The following is a 17,271-nucleotide window of genomic DNA, read 5'->3' as shown; positions in this document are numbered from 1 at the left end:
GCAAAGTAATCAGTGTATGTTGAAAGTCAGCAACAGACTCCATGAAAACAACTGATGACTGACCCTAATGTTTTGTACCATGGCAAATTATTCCATCAAGGCTACAGTATGAATACTTGTATATTCACTCCATGTAAATTACGAAGAGGACAGATAGCAGCACATACCCTATAAAACTGGACATTTTGCAACTCAAACATCTGGAAAAACATTTGCTCAATGTAAAAATTTATTACTTGAATGTAATAAAATTGCACCTACACAAAAAATTCTCAACGCACCATAATTTTCAACATTTTCTTTAATGGCATTTATTTGTTGATGGGGTTAACCAGTGATAAACATATGCCAGAATAATCCGACCACACAAAATAGCAGGTTAAAATAAAAACCAGTTGAAAATTCCTAATTTTTGTCATGGTGAGATTAGTAATAAAAAGATTGAGGAATTTGTCAAAAATAGTAGTTGAGATTCTTATTACAGAGTTTGAATTATTTTGGGATAAAGGTGTCAGGGAAGTTTTGGTAGAAACCTGACGGTGTCAGGTCATGGAACATATTATAACTTTTTGCTCCTTTGTTGGGCACACTGGTTCGCTAAATACTCCACTGACATTGTAATAAGTTAATTAACCACACAAGTTAATAGTTGATCTATCGACTTGGCACATTGAAAAAAACTAGTAAACATTGCTGTAGGCTTACAGTTTTACATTGCGTGTATGTATACCGCTACCCTTTATTTGCATGCCTATCCGAATGGTACAGTACTATATGCTGGCGCTAGTATGTACAGTCTGGTGCCTGTAACACCAATAACTATATATCATTTATTTATATTTTCTCGATAGTTTACAGAATAGGCTGATTTATCTAGCATAGTGTCACCTTTATTGTGAACATCTGAACATATGGACAAACTTAAATCTCAAGCGACTTCACCTCCGACTGTTGTGTGACAAAATTGATTGCGATTACTGCAGCAAGCTACAACTAAAAAATTAATACCGGTAGTCTATGTTGGGTTTAGTGGCATTGCTAACCATGTCGATTGTGCTAATTGTGCCCTTATTCCTACGAAATTCTCGTGCAGATCTAATGATATTATAATAATATTAGTGCTATATTTCATTTGTTTAACAAGCGACGTGCTATACTTTGGCCGTGTTTAATATACAAAACACATTTTCATTACTTCCAAATCACGGCATTCGTTATTACAGGGTTCAATGCACATTCTCAATGTTCAGTCTAGCATTGACAATCATACTGAATGCATCTCTGTTTTGTGTTCTATCAATCAGTATACGATATACGCACAGTCGAGTTGGCACACTGGTGATTTTAAGTAAAGCAGTGTGTTACCTCTTCAAATCGAACGGACCAGAGAAAACTTCAGCAAGTAAACTTTTGCGCTTAGCTTTTGCATCCATATGTAAGCTGTAGTAGACAAATTACTACTCTCAAGTGTCAACACTGTTTAATTCAGTGCCAGCAATGGCTTCAGCTCAAGAGTAGTTCAGATTTTGAAGGAGACGAAAGCAGAAAGATGAATGCAGTAACTGTTTCATTGTGAATCAACAATATAACTAAATTTAAGAACACTGTCAGTTTGGTTATTGTACAGTGATGCTCAACTAATCTATCCGTGGTTAATGAACACGCATGTCAATGAAGTCAGATTAATGAAAAATCGATCTATCAATCAATCAATAATTAATTAATAACAACCAAAAATCGTAGTAACCACACGGCTAGTTGGCACACCAACCATTGCATTTATCGGTACATTTACAAACATACGCTTTTGTACATACAGTAACTGCCTCAATTACACTTGTACAATCAATATACTCTACTAGAGCAACATACACTTTATTATTGTACAGTAATAAAATATCGAAATTCATTGCGTTCGTCGTTTAGATTTGAGTTTATTTTAGGTCTATATGCAATACAAAAAACATGCATGATTGAGCAAGAGGTACTTAGCTTTTTGCAATACAATGCATACAGTACAGTTTATATCAGATATACGTTAGGATGGTTAGGTAAAATAGCAGGACATTTGAATTTGTTTTGGTTATCCGCAAATTAAACTTAGTTACTATAAAAAAACATCATTAACATAGGTAGACGAAAGCATTAAAGCAAACATGTCAACCAACCGCCTTATTCCAGCACGGTAGACCTACTGTGCCATTCGCAATTGCATCTATTGTAATATCGTTAAATGTCACTAATTTTGTCACTGTAATGTATAACTGCGGGTTACCTACCCAGTTGTACATCGTGCAACAATTATTGTTAGATTATCATAAACAATGGGTTAACAACAAGTAAAATTCTCAATATATATGAACATTCTTTATGATGTCACAGCATATGCCTCCTGATATGAGATTTCTATGTCATTACTCATTACTCAACTTGAATTTATAGAGACTTTGGTAGTTGTAGGGCTAACGGTAGTAGCTAAAAAGTTTTGAATGGATTACACCTCCATAGCTAGTACAGTAGCAAGGAATGGTTATTTTCATGACAGGAATGTCACCGATGACAGTGCAATAGTGCATGTACTGGTCAAGCAGTGTTGTCTTTACAAATTACAACAGTAACCAGTAGTGGCATTCGACTGGACTAGCACCAACAGACAAGGCTGAATTTGGTGGGCTGTAGCTTAGCATCTTCATTCACCAGTACAAATACACTAACAGTTAGCTAATTCAAGTTTAGTTAATGCAAAATAATCCAGATATACATTTCAGTACGATTTAATTACAACTAATACTTGTCGATGACACATACTTGATCCAAATATCTGAGTTATGAACACTGATTTTATATTGTGATTTATTTATTTATGACTGCCACCTCCACTATAATTTAAAAATGAATTGCGATTTTTTGTCATTTATTTATGGCAAGTATAAACGTAAAACAAACTCTATGCTTGGTTCTCCATGCTGGCAAGGAAAAAAATTTCAAAATTAGTAGAGTAGTTTTAGCCAATTTTCATCATCTTTATATCCAGTTTGGTTTGGCATGCATTTAATAACAATTACAGCAATGAAATCTTACTGCTTTCAAAATTACATAATTGAAAGAAATTTCCCTTTTCACTGATGTAAAAACTGGTGAAATCGGTTAAGTGGTCGTACTGCAGTTTTGTTTCAAATTTAAATAAAAAATCAAAGGTTAACGTGTATCATTTATTTCAAAGCAAAAATAGACAAGCATCACCCCATTCGTTTCAAATAAAGCGTCAGCCTGGTGACACAATGGCAAAGGACACTGCTTTGCCGTTACGCAACAAGTTTGATTCCTGGGGTGTGCCCTTAAGCAAAACACCTAGTCGATAGCTCTGCAGGCTTCGTTAATTCTAGCTGTTGCATTTAAGAGCATATGCAGAACAAGTTACCACAAGGATAAGAGAAGTGAATGCCTTGGGCAAGTACTTCCCTCAAATGAACAGCCAAGGAGATGGAATATGCAATCAACATAACCGTTAATGAGCATATTATACTTGTGCAGTACTGTTAATTCTGCTGTACTTGTATATATGTTTGTTGCAATTGTGTTTGCTTTTAGCTTGTCGCCAATCCATCGTGTGAGGCGAAGACAATGTTCTCGATGCGGTGCCTCTGGTTACTGAATCCAAATCATTACAGTAGCGATATGAATGGGAAGAAGATTTGAAATGAAAAATAAAAGGCAGAAAAATTTCCCTGATATAAAGATGATCAAAATTCGTCTAAAAAAATTGGAGAAAAACACTGGCTAAAATTCGGCTAAAGATGCTGATTTTGAAATTATCTCAGCTGATTTGCACTTCAAAATATGAGATATCGAAAACTACCAAAAAGCTTTTATTGTTTGCACCGTTCACAACAATGCTTTTTGCAGGAATATATGTGTGTAACATACTGTCTATCTTGAACTTTATAACGTACAAAACATTAAAAACAATTTTCTTCATCATTCTCTTTTTTAACAACTTTACTCAAACAAATAAATCTACACTGCCATTACTATATTTCTGGTAACGCAAGTGGGTGTACTTGAAGCTTTCAACAAGCAGGATAATTTTTTACCATCTACACTAGACCAGGAGTGGCAAAATTATGACTTGTGTGCAAACAACTTTGATTTGATTGCACTAAAAACAGTTTTATATTCAGGCAAAAACAGTTAATTTAAGAGATTTATATTTCATTCTAAGCTTAAACTATAGTATTCAAATATTGATCTACTAAAGGTTCACCATCACAAATCTACAAAAATGTTTAACTAACCTTTGCAGAGGAACTTTTGTATAGTTTCCAGTCCTTCAGTAGCAATCACTAATACAACAAAATAAAATCAAGGTCAAAGAATAAATACAATAACTTTAGCAAAACCAAGCGTTAACAAAATCATGTTATATTAACAGTAGAATCTGTTTGATAAGTCAATACATAAGAAACGTAGTTCATTACAACAATGAATTCATTATTAGACAGAATTATTACATAAAAAATATGTCAGGTAATGTATTTAAACTCTACTTTAATAAACATTCCTAAACATTCCTAAGAAAAAAATTTGGAGTATTATTTGCTTTTGCAAACAAAACGTAAACGTTTATAAACGTTTCATCTTTTTACAAATTTCAATTTGTTTTTGAATGTGGATAAACACCTTCTTTTCGAAACTAAAAATTTCATATTCACATGTTTAAATCTCAGGGTTTACCTGTGAAATGCCAAAATGAAACTTGCCTGTCTGTATGCTAGTTAAGATTTAATAATTAGAAACAACACTCTTTTTGAGCAATTCCGCTGCTTTGATTGCATTCTATTTTATTAATTTTCCTATGAAAAAATGTGTACACACCAAAAATGGTACCATAAAAAATGGCACTGACTGAGAATGGCCATCATCTTTACCACAGCCTACCAGTTCATGACAATATCATCATGAAACAATTTGGAGTTTGTTGGTCAATCGAACTTGCTAAATTTGAATGGCTCGCTCTTCAGTTTGCTTCGATAACTTTGTTTATCTTTACAGCATTATTACCAAAGTAAAACTGCTACTTTTTACATTTCATAAACACGCTCAAAGACTTAGGGTTATGTTTTTACACTTTGAAATTAACTTTTTATTTTTCATTGCTACTTTAAAATGGAATTCTAAAATAACCATTTAAACAATTTGGCTGATTGGAATGCTACAAAAAGAGCAAGTTATGTATACAGTAAAAACATCTGTAGCTATACAATATACTTAAAATCTTGCCAGAAAGTATTCTCTTATCATATGCGATGTTCTACATGCAAATTCATCAGGTCTGCTTGACAAACGGAGTCTGTTAGAAGTGCTGTTGAGAATCAGTGACTATTAGTGTGATTGAAATGCCTTACATCATGAGTCACCAACAGATCGTCCGATCCCAAAAATAGTAGGTCAGTTTACTCATCTCGCTCGTACCCCTCTCATCCAACATCAACACCACTCAATTGGATGAAAAGCAGGATGCGGAAGCCAAGGTATCACAAGTCTTTTAGACTTGTGACAAAGGAAGTTCCTGACCTGTCGAGGGTAGTAACGCCTCACAGCAATAACATCTCTGGCAATTTTTCCTCGAATGAGTTTACCATCCATACCATAACAAATAAGGCTAGGTTCAGAGCCCAGACAACATTTACCCAGAGCTCATACTCCATGTTGGTCTTGCTATGAAGTCTTGGCTGCATAACTTCCTGTTTTACTGCTTGGGACCCCACAAAATCCCTAAGACCTGGATTAGAGCTCTTGCAGTTGCAATCCCAAAGCATCAGAAGTCACTAGGGGACCTAAAGAGTTGCAAAACTATTTTTTTCTATGTTCCACGTTAAACCCACTATTGTCCTCCCCAGGAGCAGGCTAAGTTTCGACGCAAGAAGTCAGCTGTAGACCAAGTCACCTTTATGACAGGATCGGGATATTCACCCTAGATAATTTTTAGTAGCGCATGACAGGTAGAATATAGCAATGCAACAACGTTTTTATGTCTTACACTTTGTTTACCCAACCACTACTCTACAAAAAAATTATGCATCAGACTTGTTCAATGACACTGGATTTTGTGATAGTATAGATGAAGCGACAAAATAGCTTATCCTTTTGTCTGTTCCACTTCCCACATTGGTGGAGGTGGGAACAATCATCTTGGTCTTTTGGGCCACTTAAATTTTACAAATAATACTCTACGCTAACTGTTAGACCATTCGATGTCCTTGCCATTGTTTGACACATCCGTGTTTGGAATGCTAGGATTCAATGAAGCAATAGACCGAGTAATTTGGATTCAAATCTAATTTGATTGAAATCTTCAAGGTTTAAAAATTTTATCAAGGCCAACTTTAGTACTAGAACATTATTTTCGTGTGTATAGGTTCAATACCATATTTACTTTTCAGCATCTACGCTAACATAAACGATACTCATAAAATTTGTATTAATATAGAACACATAAGAAAACAACTCACTTGCAGGGGGATATTCCATGCAATGTGGTTTTGACAAAACAAGAACTTCCAAGGTACGAACATAACATAATGTTTTAGGTAGAAAATAAACTTGATTAGTCCCACTTATATCCAAAGTTCTCAGACTTGACATTGTTTGGATGGTGGATGGAATACAATTTAAGAAGTTATCTATGTAAATAGCAAATGCTGTTTGTGAATGATTCTAATGATATTAAACACTATACAATATTGAGATTACATTCATACTTCTTGCCAGAAAACTTTGCAATTTCTTTAGCTGTCCAATCGATTGGGGGAGCTCTGTTAAATGATTGTTTTCAATGTTGAGGATCTATGTGATACATTGAAGTTCATTAGATCATTACCAAGTTCAAAAAACAAAATATCTTACAAAAGCGAAGGCTTTTCAATACCTACAAATACAATATAAAGTAATCAAAGTCGTTGTTATAAAAATTCAAGTAATGCTACAATTCCCATTTGAAGAATCCTATTGGCTAAGTGACAATACATGGTTTAAAAAAAAAACTTGCTACAACAAAAATATCTCAATTTTCATCTCTCAGTATGCACTTTCGAAAAGTATATTTATCTGCTTATACACTGAGTCCCTTTCAAAGCTGTGCAAGATAACTAAAATCATTGCAGAGATATTATGCCGGACTTGAATCTTGCAATCATACAAATACTTACCATACCATAATCCAGTGTTTCCCAAACAATAGGTATCATGAAAATTTGTCGGAGGTCACGTGTGTTTAAATGTGAGCTAACTTTTCCTAGGGTAGTTATCTACATGAAATTTTTGAGTAGAGTTGTAGCCATTTTTCTTTTAATGTTTGACTATCAGCTAAAGTGCGTTTTAAAATATTTTTACTTTTATAGGACAGCCGTTTACTTATTAAAAAAATAATATCATATTATCACTTTCTTTTGTCCAATGACAGTTAAACGATTTTTTCTTTTGAATATGATACATTAAATAATAGTATAATAAAAGCAAAACGAAATAATAACTCCTAGTGTAGGCGTCGACTTTTTTATAGAAATTCTGGGTTGGGGCAAATTAAATATTAGGGATTTCCCAATGGTGCAAGCTTTAAACCAGCACAACAATAACATTGTTGTGTAGTTATCTAATGCCTTATTATAATGCTTTTAACATGTTTCATACATTGACCAGTATTTTCACCTTGTTCCGCAAACATATTATGCCTGCTTTTATATAAACTATCAGTATAAAACAAATTTCTTAGCATAACTACAGAAAGCACTTTTTATGAAAGATGCTACTAAAAAGGAAAGAATCTGATAACAACAGAACGAGCAGGTTGACCTTTCTTCAGCAAAGTAGATACCGGTACTTCTGAAGGGTTTTTTCCTATTGATGTTGTTTAAGACCTGTTAATAAATTTTCAACAATTGCCAAAACCTATTTTGTAATTTTTTTTAATGGCAGCTTTTATTGTGATGCTTCGGTTATTGAATCGTGAAAAAATTGAATGATTAGCGCTTAATTATTTGTCGCAAGTTTGAATTGGCTTAGCTGGACATTTTGACTTTTATTTCTAGGGACAAAAGTTGATTGCAACCCATTAGCTGAATCCATTCTTTAGACTTACTATAATAATTTAGTAATTAAATGCCGGCAACTCAGGTCTGTACAATCCAGGGGGCACAGCCCCTTCGCTGGGAATTGACCACTTTAGAAATCAACGCCAGTGCCCTCAAGGTTAAATTTAATTATTGACTAGAGTTTTAACAAGCCAGTGCTTGGTTTTTCAGATCTAACTATAAGATGACACAAACTTTATGTCATCTTATACCTATGTCAAAGTCTGCTAGAAAGCACAAAAGCAACACTATCAGCTTAATCGCTGTTTATGAATCTTTTTTATCATCAGTGTGATTCTTATTTGCTGCCTCACGGCATCGTTTCTTGTGTGATCAAAGCGAGTCAAACCAAGTGACGAGCAAAGCATTCACATTTCCATTACATAATCAAAATAAAACAGGAAAATAATTGATTAGAAAGAGATTGTAATGTTCCACAAAACTGAGGACTTCTCTAATGCCCTTGTTATAGTCAACCATGGTTCCCAACCATGGTTCCCAACCAGGGTGCCATTTGCGATACACAGGGGTGCCGCAAGCTATTCCTATTATTCATTTCTATCTATGACGTTTTCATGTAGTTATAGGTAGGATTGCTGTTGCTGACGCAATTTTTTATGGACAATTGTTTTTGTTACATCACTAGGGCAATTTTTGTTATACCGTATGCTGTTTCAATGCACAACTCACAAGTTCTTAATGTAGCACATTTCGATTATTGTGGTTTTGTGACATCACATACAATATCTGTATGAGTTCTGCTGATGATCGGTTCTAATTCAGTCTAGTGAACAAGTGTAAAGTGTATACTTTGTTTGTAAAGGATGTTTCCCATTGTGTCTTATTAGGAGAGGAGCAGTGTCTTAAATTACAGATAATTAGTTTCATATTATTTATGATGGAGAAGTTTATTACAAGAAAAAGATCAAGTGATGTCAATTAGAAACAGCTGAAACTGGAAGTACAGGATGGGTCAGAAAAACCTACCACATTTCAAATTGTTACTGTACCAAAGCTGTAGCAGTCTGACAGGAGGTTGAATTGAAATTTTGCAGCAAAGGACTTACCATTTGTGTTTCAGGTTTTAGTTTTTATAAGTAAATAATGTTTTGTGCAATTTTTTAAAACTTTGTATCTGTATGTAAAATGGCCTGGACTGGCGTGCCTTGCCAACACCGTGCATTTATTGTGGAAGATTTCATTAGAAATGGTGAATCTGTGACTCGAACGCTAAGAAATTTTAAGACTCATTTCAAACTAAACCGTAACGACCTTGGACCCAATCAAAAATCTGTAATGCTCTGGGTCAAAAATTTCAGAGCTACGGGTTCAGAACTAATTCGAAAGCCACCTGGAAGGCCTCGAGGGCGCCATCTACATCTCGAGGGCACCACCTACAGGATGGAATAATTAAAACATAATTACATCAAATGGTAACCTTTTGACTTTGAGATGAGACAATAAATGTTTTGATTGCGTATAAATTTTGTCTCTTTTTCCTAGTTTGAAATGTGGTAGGTTTTTCTGACCCACCATGTACAAGCGAAAAGAAAGCAAAGAAAACTTGCCTTTATTGCGGTAGTTATTTAAATATAGGCTTGACTTGGTGCAGTCAAGAAACTCAACCTACACCAAATTGTCTTATCTGTAATGCAAAATTATCAAATAAAGCCATAGTCCAAAAGCAAGTTGACCAGACACTTTACAAGTAAACATCATCTTTCTTCAAAATGAATTTCCTTGCCTTGGATAAAAGGCATTGATGATTTTACTACAGTTTTCTACATCATACTTATGCAAGATTGGATTTTCAGTTTTAACGAATATCAAAACAAAAAAAAGAGAAAGGCTACTTGTAATCGAGGAAGAAATGAGGGTAAGTTTATTGAAAGTGAGTTCAGATATAAAGGGGATTTGCACGAGAAATAAAGCACAAATTTCACACCGAGTTAGAAATAAATTGTCAATACAGTTTATTTTCTGTTTTTCAAAATGTATTTTCAAAGTAACATTCAAACTCTAAGTAAAATTTCTATGTTGCTTATGCTATGTTGATTTTTCAATGTGTAACTGTAAGTAAGTAAGTAAGTAAGTGCCTTTCCTGATGGCACAACTAGAAAACTTGTTTGAACTAACAACCTGCTGCAGTCGAAGTCAATGACCGTTGATTGCAGAACGAGGTGCGACAAAATATTTTTCTCTTTTCTGTAGGGTGTCTTGAGCCTAAAAAGGTTAGGAACCACTGGTTTAGATGATACTGTGCTACTGGCAGAGAATGAGAAAGATTTCCATGAAATCATGGACAGTGTCAATGAAGCAGGTAAGCAGAACAACATGAAAATGCAACTAAAGAAAATGAAAGCAATGGTAATAAGTAAATGAGGAGATCCGCTGCTGATAAAATCACAGAGGATGCCAGATGTGAAAAAGAAATCAAGAATGTTGGTTTAGCGGGGTATCCGGATTATCGGAAAGCGAAAAATCAATCGATCTTGAAATGCAGCAAAGTGTTGAAAGAGCAGTGTGCACCCTACTCCAATTCAAAGTACCGACTTTCTGGCTGGAGAGCAACTAAAATAAAATAATATTATTTGTATGATCCAACCCAGTGTCGAACCCCAGAAGTACCGTATTAAAGATGAATGCTTTAATCACTATGTTATCTTCGCGATCTTCAGGTGTTTAAAGAGTGAAACTGCAACATTATTGTGCATAGATAATCGTCCAGGAAGAGTTTTTTCGTTAGTAAGTCCACAAGTCAAGATTCGTTGATTACAGTACTATTTTGGCATAAAGTTATTAAGCTTACTGTTTTTTTACTGTGTTTTGTTAAAGACTTAATTAAGTTAAGATGTAAAAAGGTTAATAATTGTATTTCAATACGCTGATCGTGATAAAATAAACTGTTTGAGACTTGGGTCACGAGGTATTCACTAAATTCAGATTTGAGTCGCGCTCAAAAAAGTTTGGGAATCACTGCTGTATGTTATCACACCACTTTTTCTTTTGTCAGTCTCATCTTCTTTTGCAATCTACCGTACCTTGTAAAAAAAACTTTGGCAACACCACAAGATCATGTAGTATGCCCATACCATTTCAGTTTACATTTTTTCGCAATGGTCACTAGTTCGTCATATGGTGCTATGTGTTCGGTAATGGTCAGGCAAAATTGTTCCTTAGTAATGTACTCATGAAATGAAATGCCAAAAATCCTACGATAACATCTCATTTCCACGACCTGGATTTTCTTCTGCAGATCTGCTGTGCCTGTCCATGTCTCACAAGTACCCAAAAATATGGAGAGTACTACGGTGCACATGAGTCTGACTTTGTGGCTGATGGTGATTCTTTTGGCTTTCCATACTGGTTTTAGTTTTTCCAGCGCTGCGGCTGTATGGACAGTTCTTGCACAGAACTCTGGTTTCAAACCTTCGTCACTGATTATAGATCTTAGATATTTGAAGTCCTGTGCAATCCCAAGTTTCTTTTTACTACGTTTTGTTATGTCAGTTGTAGTAGCTTTTTTGCTGTTGAACATACGTTTAATTTTTTTTCAGAGCTGCCTCTCCACCTGCCATCAATGTCATCTGCAAAACTGAGGTTATTGAAGGTTCTTCCTCCGATGCTTGTGGTACTATTATGATCTTCATGGGCTTCATTTTTTATTTCTTTAGAAAGATAAACAGGGACATAGACTGCAATTACTAGCAGTCACTTTTATATATTTCTGAGATATGAGTTTGGAACCAGTTACTATATTGAGAATTCACTGCCAACATCGCGCGAGTCATGAGTTAAGAAAAATTGGATTTGCTTTCAGCACTACTGTAGTGGACAGCATCAGAATCTTTCTCCGTATATCGCTGTTGATGTACTCACCAATAAATTCCATCTAGTTACAAGCAACAATGTCATCACATCTTCTAAAAGACCATAATATTTTATGCATTTATGCGGTACAAACTTGGACTCATCAACAATGCCCTACATTAACATGGCCAACAGACATGGGTTCATGCCTGGGATGAGGTTTCGTTACCTATCTGCTAATGTATAGCATTGAAGCAACTGTCAAACATCTCTTGCCTAGACACATTACCTGCTCGTCTGATTAACTGGTCTTTATAATATTTTGTCTAACTGCGGGTTTAGTGGCCCTGCTAGTTGTTACTTGCTTCCAACAGATTTGCTCAATTAATTTTAGCACGTTTTAAATCTTCTGTATTTTGTTCTTTGTTCCAGTTCCTTTGTGCGTCCTGATAACAATTGGCTTGATATTTTGTCCCCACAGCACTTTTGATAAAATGAAAATGAACTAAATCATTGATTGCTAAAATAGACCTAAGAGTTGTTATCAAACTCGATACCTGGCATGTGGAAGTGACAGTTGAAAGCCTAACACGACAATGGCCAAATAGTTTTTTGGTGATTTCTTGTTCTTTGGTTTTCCAACAAAAATGCTTTGTAGCTTCTATATGTTATTGTGTTTAATAGCAACAAGTGCTGCAGACGTTCAAATAAGAACATCATGAATGATAATAATGCTACAGCAACACGTTAAATCCAATTGCAAATTAACTGCCGTTCAAACAAGCAACAAAAATTTGAAGATCAAAGATTACTAGCGATCTATCACCACATGCAAGATTTATGTGAGTACTCATGGTAACAGCATTTTACCAATTAAATAATTTTCTTCTCCATTATCATTTACCTGTAAATTACTTAAAGAACCAATGTCACCAGGTAAGGATCTTAGATGGTTGTCATGAATATCTAGAATCTAAAACAAAAATATCATTACTGAAAAAAAGATGATAGTTAAGTATTCTAAACATATAAATGTTTTCGAATTAGATGCAAACATAAAGTAATGATATCATAACATTTATCCTTGGACTGAAAGAAGTGTTTATAGAACTAAAATTTGCCAATAATTAATCACTCTTCGCCGGCCTAGCCCCAATCCCCAGGACTGCCACTTTTACAAATATAACAAGCCACAGCGGGAAAACTTTTTTTAAATTGTGACTCCGGCACATCTGAAATCCATCATGTTGCATATAAGACCAGCATAGTTGTTTACTGAATTCGCACAAAATAAACAAAAGATTTATATTAATTGGTTCATTTTCTTCTAAAATACAGTTTATACATTCATTCCACACATCATTTTCTCAAGGCGACAATTTTATGTACAAAAAGTTATACTGTTCAATTTAATTTTAAAATGTCCCCAAAACGGTAAGATGCATCTTTGCTAGTGAGTGTACAACGTACAATCAAGCTTGTTGCGAGAAATCCTGTTAGACGATTTAAATTAATGAGCATTTTGGTTTGGGTCCTCTGAACTGCCCATCAATATCATCGACCATGTTAAAGACAAAGAATTTCTTTAATTGGTTCAGTTTAAACCAAAAAAGGAATTTCTTATCGTTTGGATTAACTAAAGACGACGACAGAAATGAGGATGATTCGAATGATGTGTGGTAAGACACTAAGAGATGGGATTGCCAATGATGTGCTAAGAGGGTGGACTGGTGTTGAAGATATTGAAGAACATTTGAGAGGACATCGTCTGAGATGGTTGGGGCACGTTGAGCGAATGAATGAGGAGAGCTTAACGAGAAGAGTACAACATAAGATGATTGAGGGAAAGGTGAAAAGAGGAAGACCAAAGAAAACATGGGAAGAGACGGTAAAGGATGATATGAGAAGGAGAGGTTTGAAGATCGAGGATGCCATCGACAGAGGAAAGTGGAGGCGTCGCTGCAGACAACTGGTTGACCCTGATGTTTCGGGATGAAGACCAGGCCTGAACAACAGGCGAATGGAAGATGATGATTGGATTAACTAAAGCCTACATGATTGCAAAAATTTCATTACATTACAGAACAGTTAGAGTTGTGATGAAATTTAAATTAGTCAATCTGGACGAGACCGAATAGGTATCAGTCAGTTTAGGCCAGGGAATTTGGACTTGGCCTATAATCACGTGACCTGGTATATTGGAAGTGAGTGACGCTTCAAAGGACATTATGTATGTAACAAGGTTTACTTGATACACTTTTGCAAATTATAAATAACTGCATCACTAATTGGCTTCAGTAATCATCACTAATCAGTTCCACACATACGTAACAAATTCTCAATTTACTTAGAGACTGCAACATTGTCGTTATTATAACTTATAAGTTTGACTAACTTACATCGCCGACGGTTTACACATGTTTCTTATTTGGTTTATGCATAAATCTGTTACAGCATGCTACAAAGTTGACCTCTGACTAAAACCAGGGGCAAAAATATATGGACCATTCCATGAAATGTGGGACAAAATTACTGAAAAATAAACTTTATTTTGAATAAATTTCACTGTTAATTATTTACAAGGGGTAAGTTTCTTTTTGAAATCATGTTGTATTGTTATGATTTTCTACGCAGATGTTTTATTATCGACTTTTAGCAGAAAAGAACACACTGCTAGCACAACTTTGAATTAACAAGCTTCTAGTAAGCAGGCCTGCAAAATAACGCACTGACAGTTCCTTGACAAAATATATAAGAAATGGTTTTACAAAGAGCAATGAAGTTTCAGTAATAGATAAAGTTATGAAGAAAACCAACAATCACTTCAGAAATCTCAAGATTTCTTACTACACATATCCAAAACAAACATTCGTTTCGAGGCAAAATTTTTTTACCATAACACAACTAAACATTCATAAACATGGCGTACATTCAAAATTATGGAGGGCAGTATCAACACAAATGTGTGCCAAAAGTTATTTTTTCCTCAAGCATACTCTTATTAACAAACAGTATACGTCTCAAATGTTTCTAACCAGAATTTTAAACTAAATCTATCTTGGCAATGTTGCCACGTGTGAGCTTTATTACGTCATAGGAACGATTGTGACGTCCATCGATCGATTGTCTTCATGGGAACAACCTAGTCAACTAATTTTGATGTCGATGAACAGACGTACAAAGGGCACTAAGGAGATATTTGAGTGGCCTTTGAACAATAGGTTGTCCTTATTTAATCTAATGATTTGAAAGCCTTTTATCATTTATTATTTTTTAGTCTTTCTGTGTTGAATGCTAGGCCTGTATTATTTCACACAGGTTGTTTATTTTCGTTACTGATAAAGGAGAGGCTTCTAAGCTAGTATAAAACCAACCAACTATATTATAATTGAACTTCATATTTGTATGAAATCAATATTTTAGGTATTTACATGATTGAATGCAGACAAAATTAACGTTGTTTTTTATTATAAATTTGAAAACATCCTTTATATGCATAATTAAGAACACTTAGCAACATTTCTTAGCATTTATTGCGTCATAAATGACACCATTTGAATTTCGCGTCTATTTTGTCAAAGTAAATTGCACACATCATTTTCATCAGGAAATGATTGCCTAATTTAATACTATGACTCAGTACAGTTGTTTGTACTTACCATTTGTTAATATAGATTTAAGTTAATATAAAAAACAGCATATGGCAAAAACAAACATTCGATACCATAAAAAAAACACATTCAAAACACGCGTGATGAAAAAGAAAAGGTAATGGTTACAGAAAGTGCTAATGTCATCATGACTACATATGTAGAATATAAATCTAGATTAGCTGGCGTGTTTAGGCAGACAAACCTAACACAAATCGATTTTTGCATAGCTGCTGTCCTTTCCACAAACGTTCACTACCATAAAGTTTTAGACTGGCAGAGAAATTGCGTACTGTTGTCTTTTAGAAACATTTTATACTCCTACCGGTTTGTCAAAACATAAGGCTACTTTGATTCCACTAATCAGCTTATTGACTATAAATGTGGCAATTGGGTATAGCAACTTTATTATCCTAACGTTCGTTACCATATAGTAGACCTTATCTGAGTTACTGTCGAGGTGAAAAGATTTTTTCGATTGCTTTACGCAACAATGAATAATAGCGACCCACTTTGGTTCGTTTTTAAATGAAAAGCGTTCTGGTTATTGGATAGTAAAGGTTTTTTCAGGTGAGTTGCATATATGAATTCCTTGATGCAATAAAAAAAAATCTTGGAAACACATTGCCTAGTTCTTATTTTACAGTGGTTTGAATCTTATGAACTGGACTAATTCGATACAAAGTCATATTGCATGATCAGTGTAGCATGCGATGATAAATGTGTTACAAGAGTTTGTGTGGTATCTGCGGCATGTTTTAGCGTAATAATTCGGCTTAAATTTACTTCTAGTTAATTATTTTAATCTTTGGTTAACGTGCCAAACAAATTTAGCCTGAGTAACGCGCCGCAGATTGCACACAAACTCTTAAGCGTTTTATGAGGTATTCTATGCACTCTAAAATAAGAATTAGGCAACATATTTTCAAATATTCTTTTATTATTTCAAGGAATTCATATGTAGCTCACCTGAGAAAAATCTTTACAACCCAGGCCCAGAATGTTTGTAATTTAAAAAAGGATCAAAGCGGGTCAACAATTTCCGTTGTTGTGTACATGCGATCGAAAAAAATCTTGTCACCCAAAAATAATGGTGGTGTTAACTCAGAAAGGGTATTTTGCCCATATTTTTCTTTCATTTAATCCCCCTACCCCAGAATCGACTCTTTTGGCATCAACAGAAATAAAGAGAAAGCACGAGATAGGAGAAAAAGAAACAGCATATCCAGACCATTCTGCATCAAGGTGACTGGTAATCATTCTAAACCATGGTTCACCCTACTACAAGGTGATAGGAACTAAGCCTATTAACAAATAGTCTTACCCGAAGTCTAATTAAATCTACCATTTTTCCTCCTTCTTTCAAAGATTTCAGACAATTGGAGTGAAGGATCAAACTGTTTGACAGCAATACGCGACATTGCGCAAAAACTGAAGGTAAAACAGTGAGTTCACAGTTGCTCAAATCAAATATTTTCTCTGGATTATTCTTAGCAAGCGTCATGAGGTTTTCAAATCTTCGCTTTGCCTCTTTGCTTTGCTTTTTGCTTTGAAAGAAGCTGGGCATATTGCAGAAAAGGCTTTCCAAAGCAACAGTGTCAAGTAAAATTATTTATTTTTGCCTAAGAATAGCAATAACAAAAATACAAACAAAATCTTAGTATACACTTAATCTACAGGTT

The 17,271-nt window shown here is 34.7% G+C and overlaps 1 protein-coding gene across 5 annotated transcripts in view; it reads right to left on the bottom strand.

Moving 5' to 3' along the window:
• LOC143468886 (E3 ubiquitin-protein ligase LRSAM1-like) overlaps nt 1–17,271 on the bottom strand; it is a 58,344-nt gene extending 41,073 nt beyond the window's left edge. For all 5 annotated transcript variants that reach the window (XR_013119034.1, XM_076966350.1, XM_076966351.1 and 2 more), the window contains exons 1-5: nt 16,914–17,271; nt 12,844–12,912; nt 6,762–6,846; nt 6,513–6,683; nt 4,296–4,343 (exon numbers count right to left, since the gene is read on the bottom strand). Coding sequence is in view for 4 of the 5 variants with exons in the window: in XM_076966350.1 (XP_076822465.1) it covers nt 4,296–4,343; nt 6,513–6,683; nt 6,762–6,846; nt 12,844–12,912; nt 16,914–17,156 (616 nt within the window). In the remaining variant the exon portion in view is untranslated. The remainder of the gene's footprint in view (nt 1–4,295; nt 4,344–6,512; nt 6,684–6,761; nt 6,847–12,843; nt 12,913–16,913) is intronic.

The sequence above is a fragment of the Clavelina lepadiformis genome, chromosome 8, assembly GCF_947623445.1.
Source record: "Clavelina lepadiformis chromosome 8, kaClaLepa1.1, whole genome shotgun sequence".
NCBI classification, from domain to species: domain Eukaryota; kingdom Metazoa; phylum Chordata; class Ascidiacea; order Aplousobranchia; family Clavelinidae; genus Clavelina; species Clavelina lepadiformis.
The sequence above is the reverse complement of the archived record's forward strand: the minus strand, read 5'-3'. Positions and strand labels throughout refer to the sequence as shown.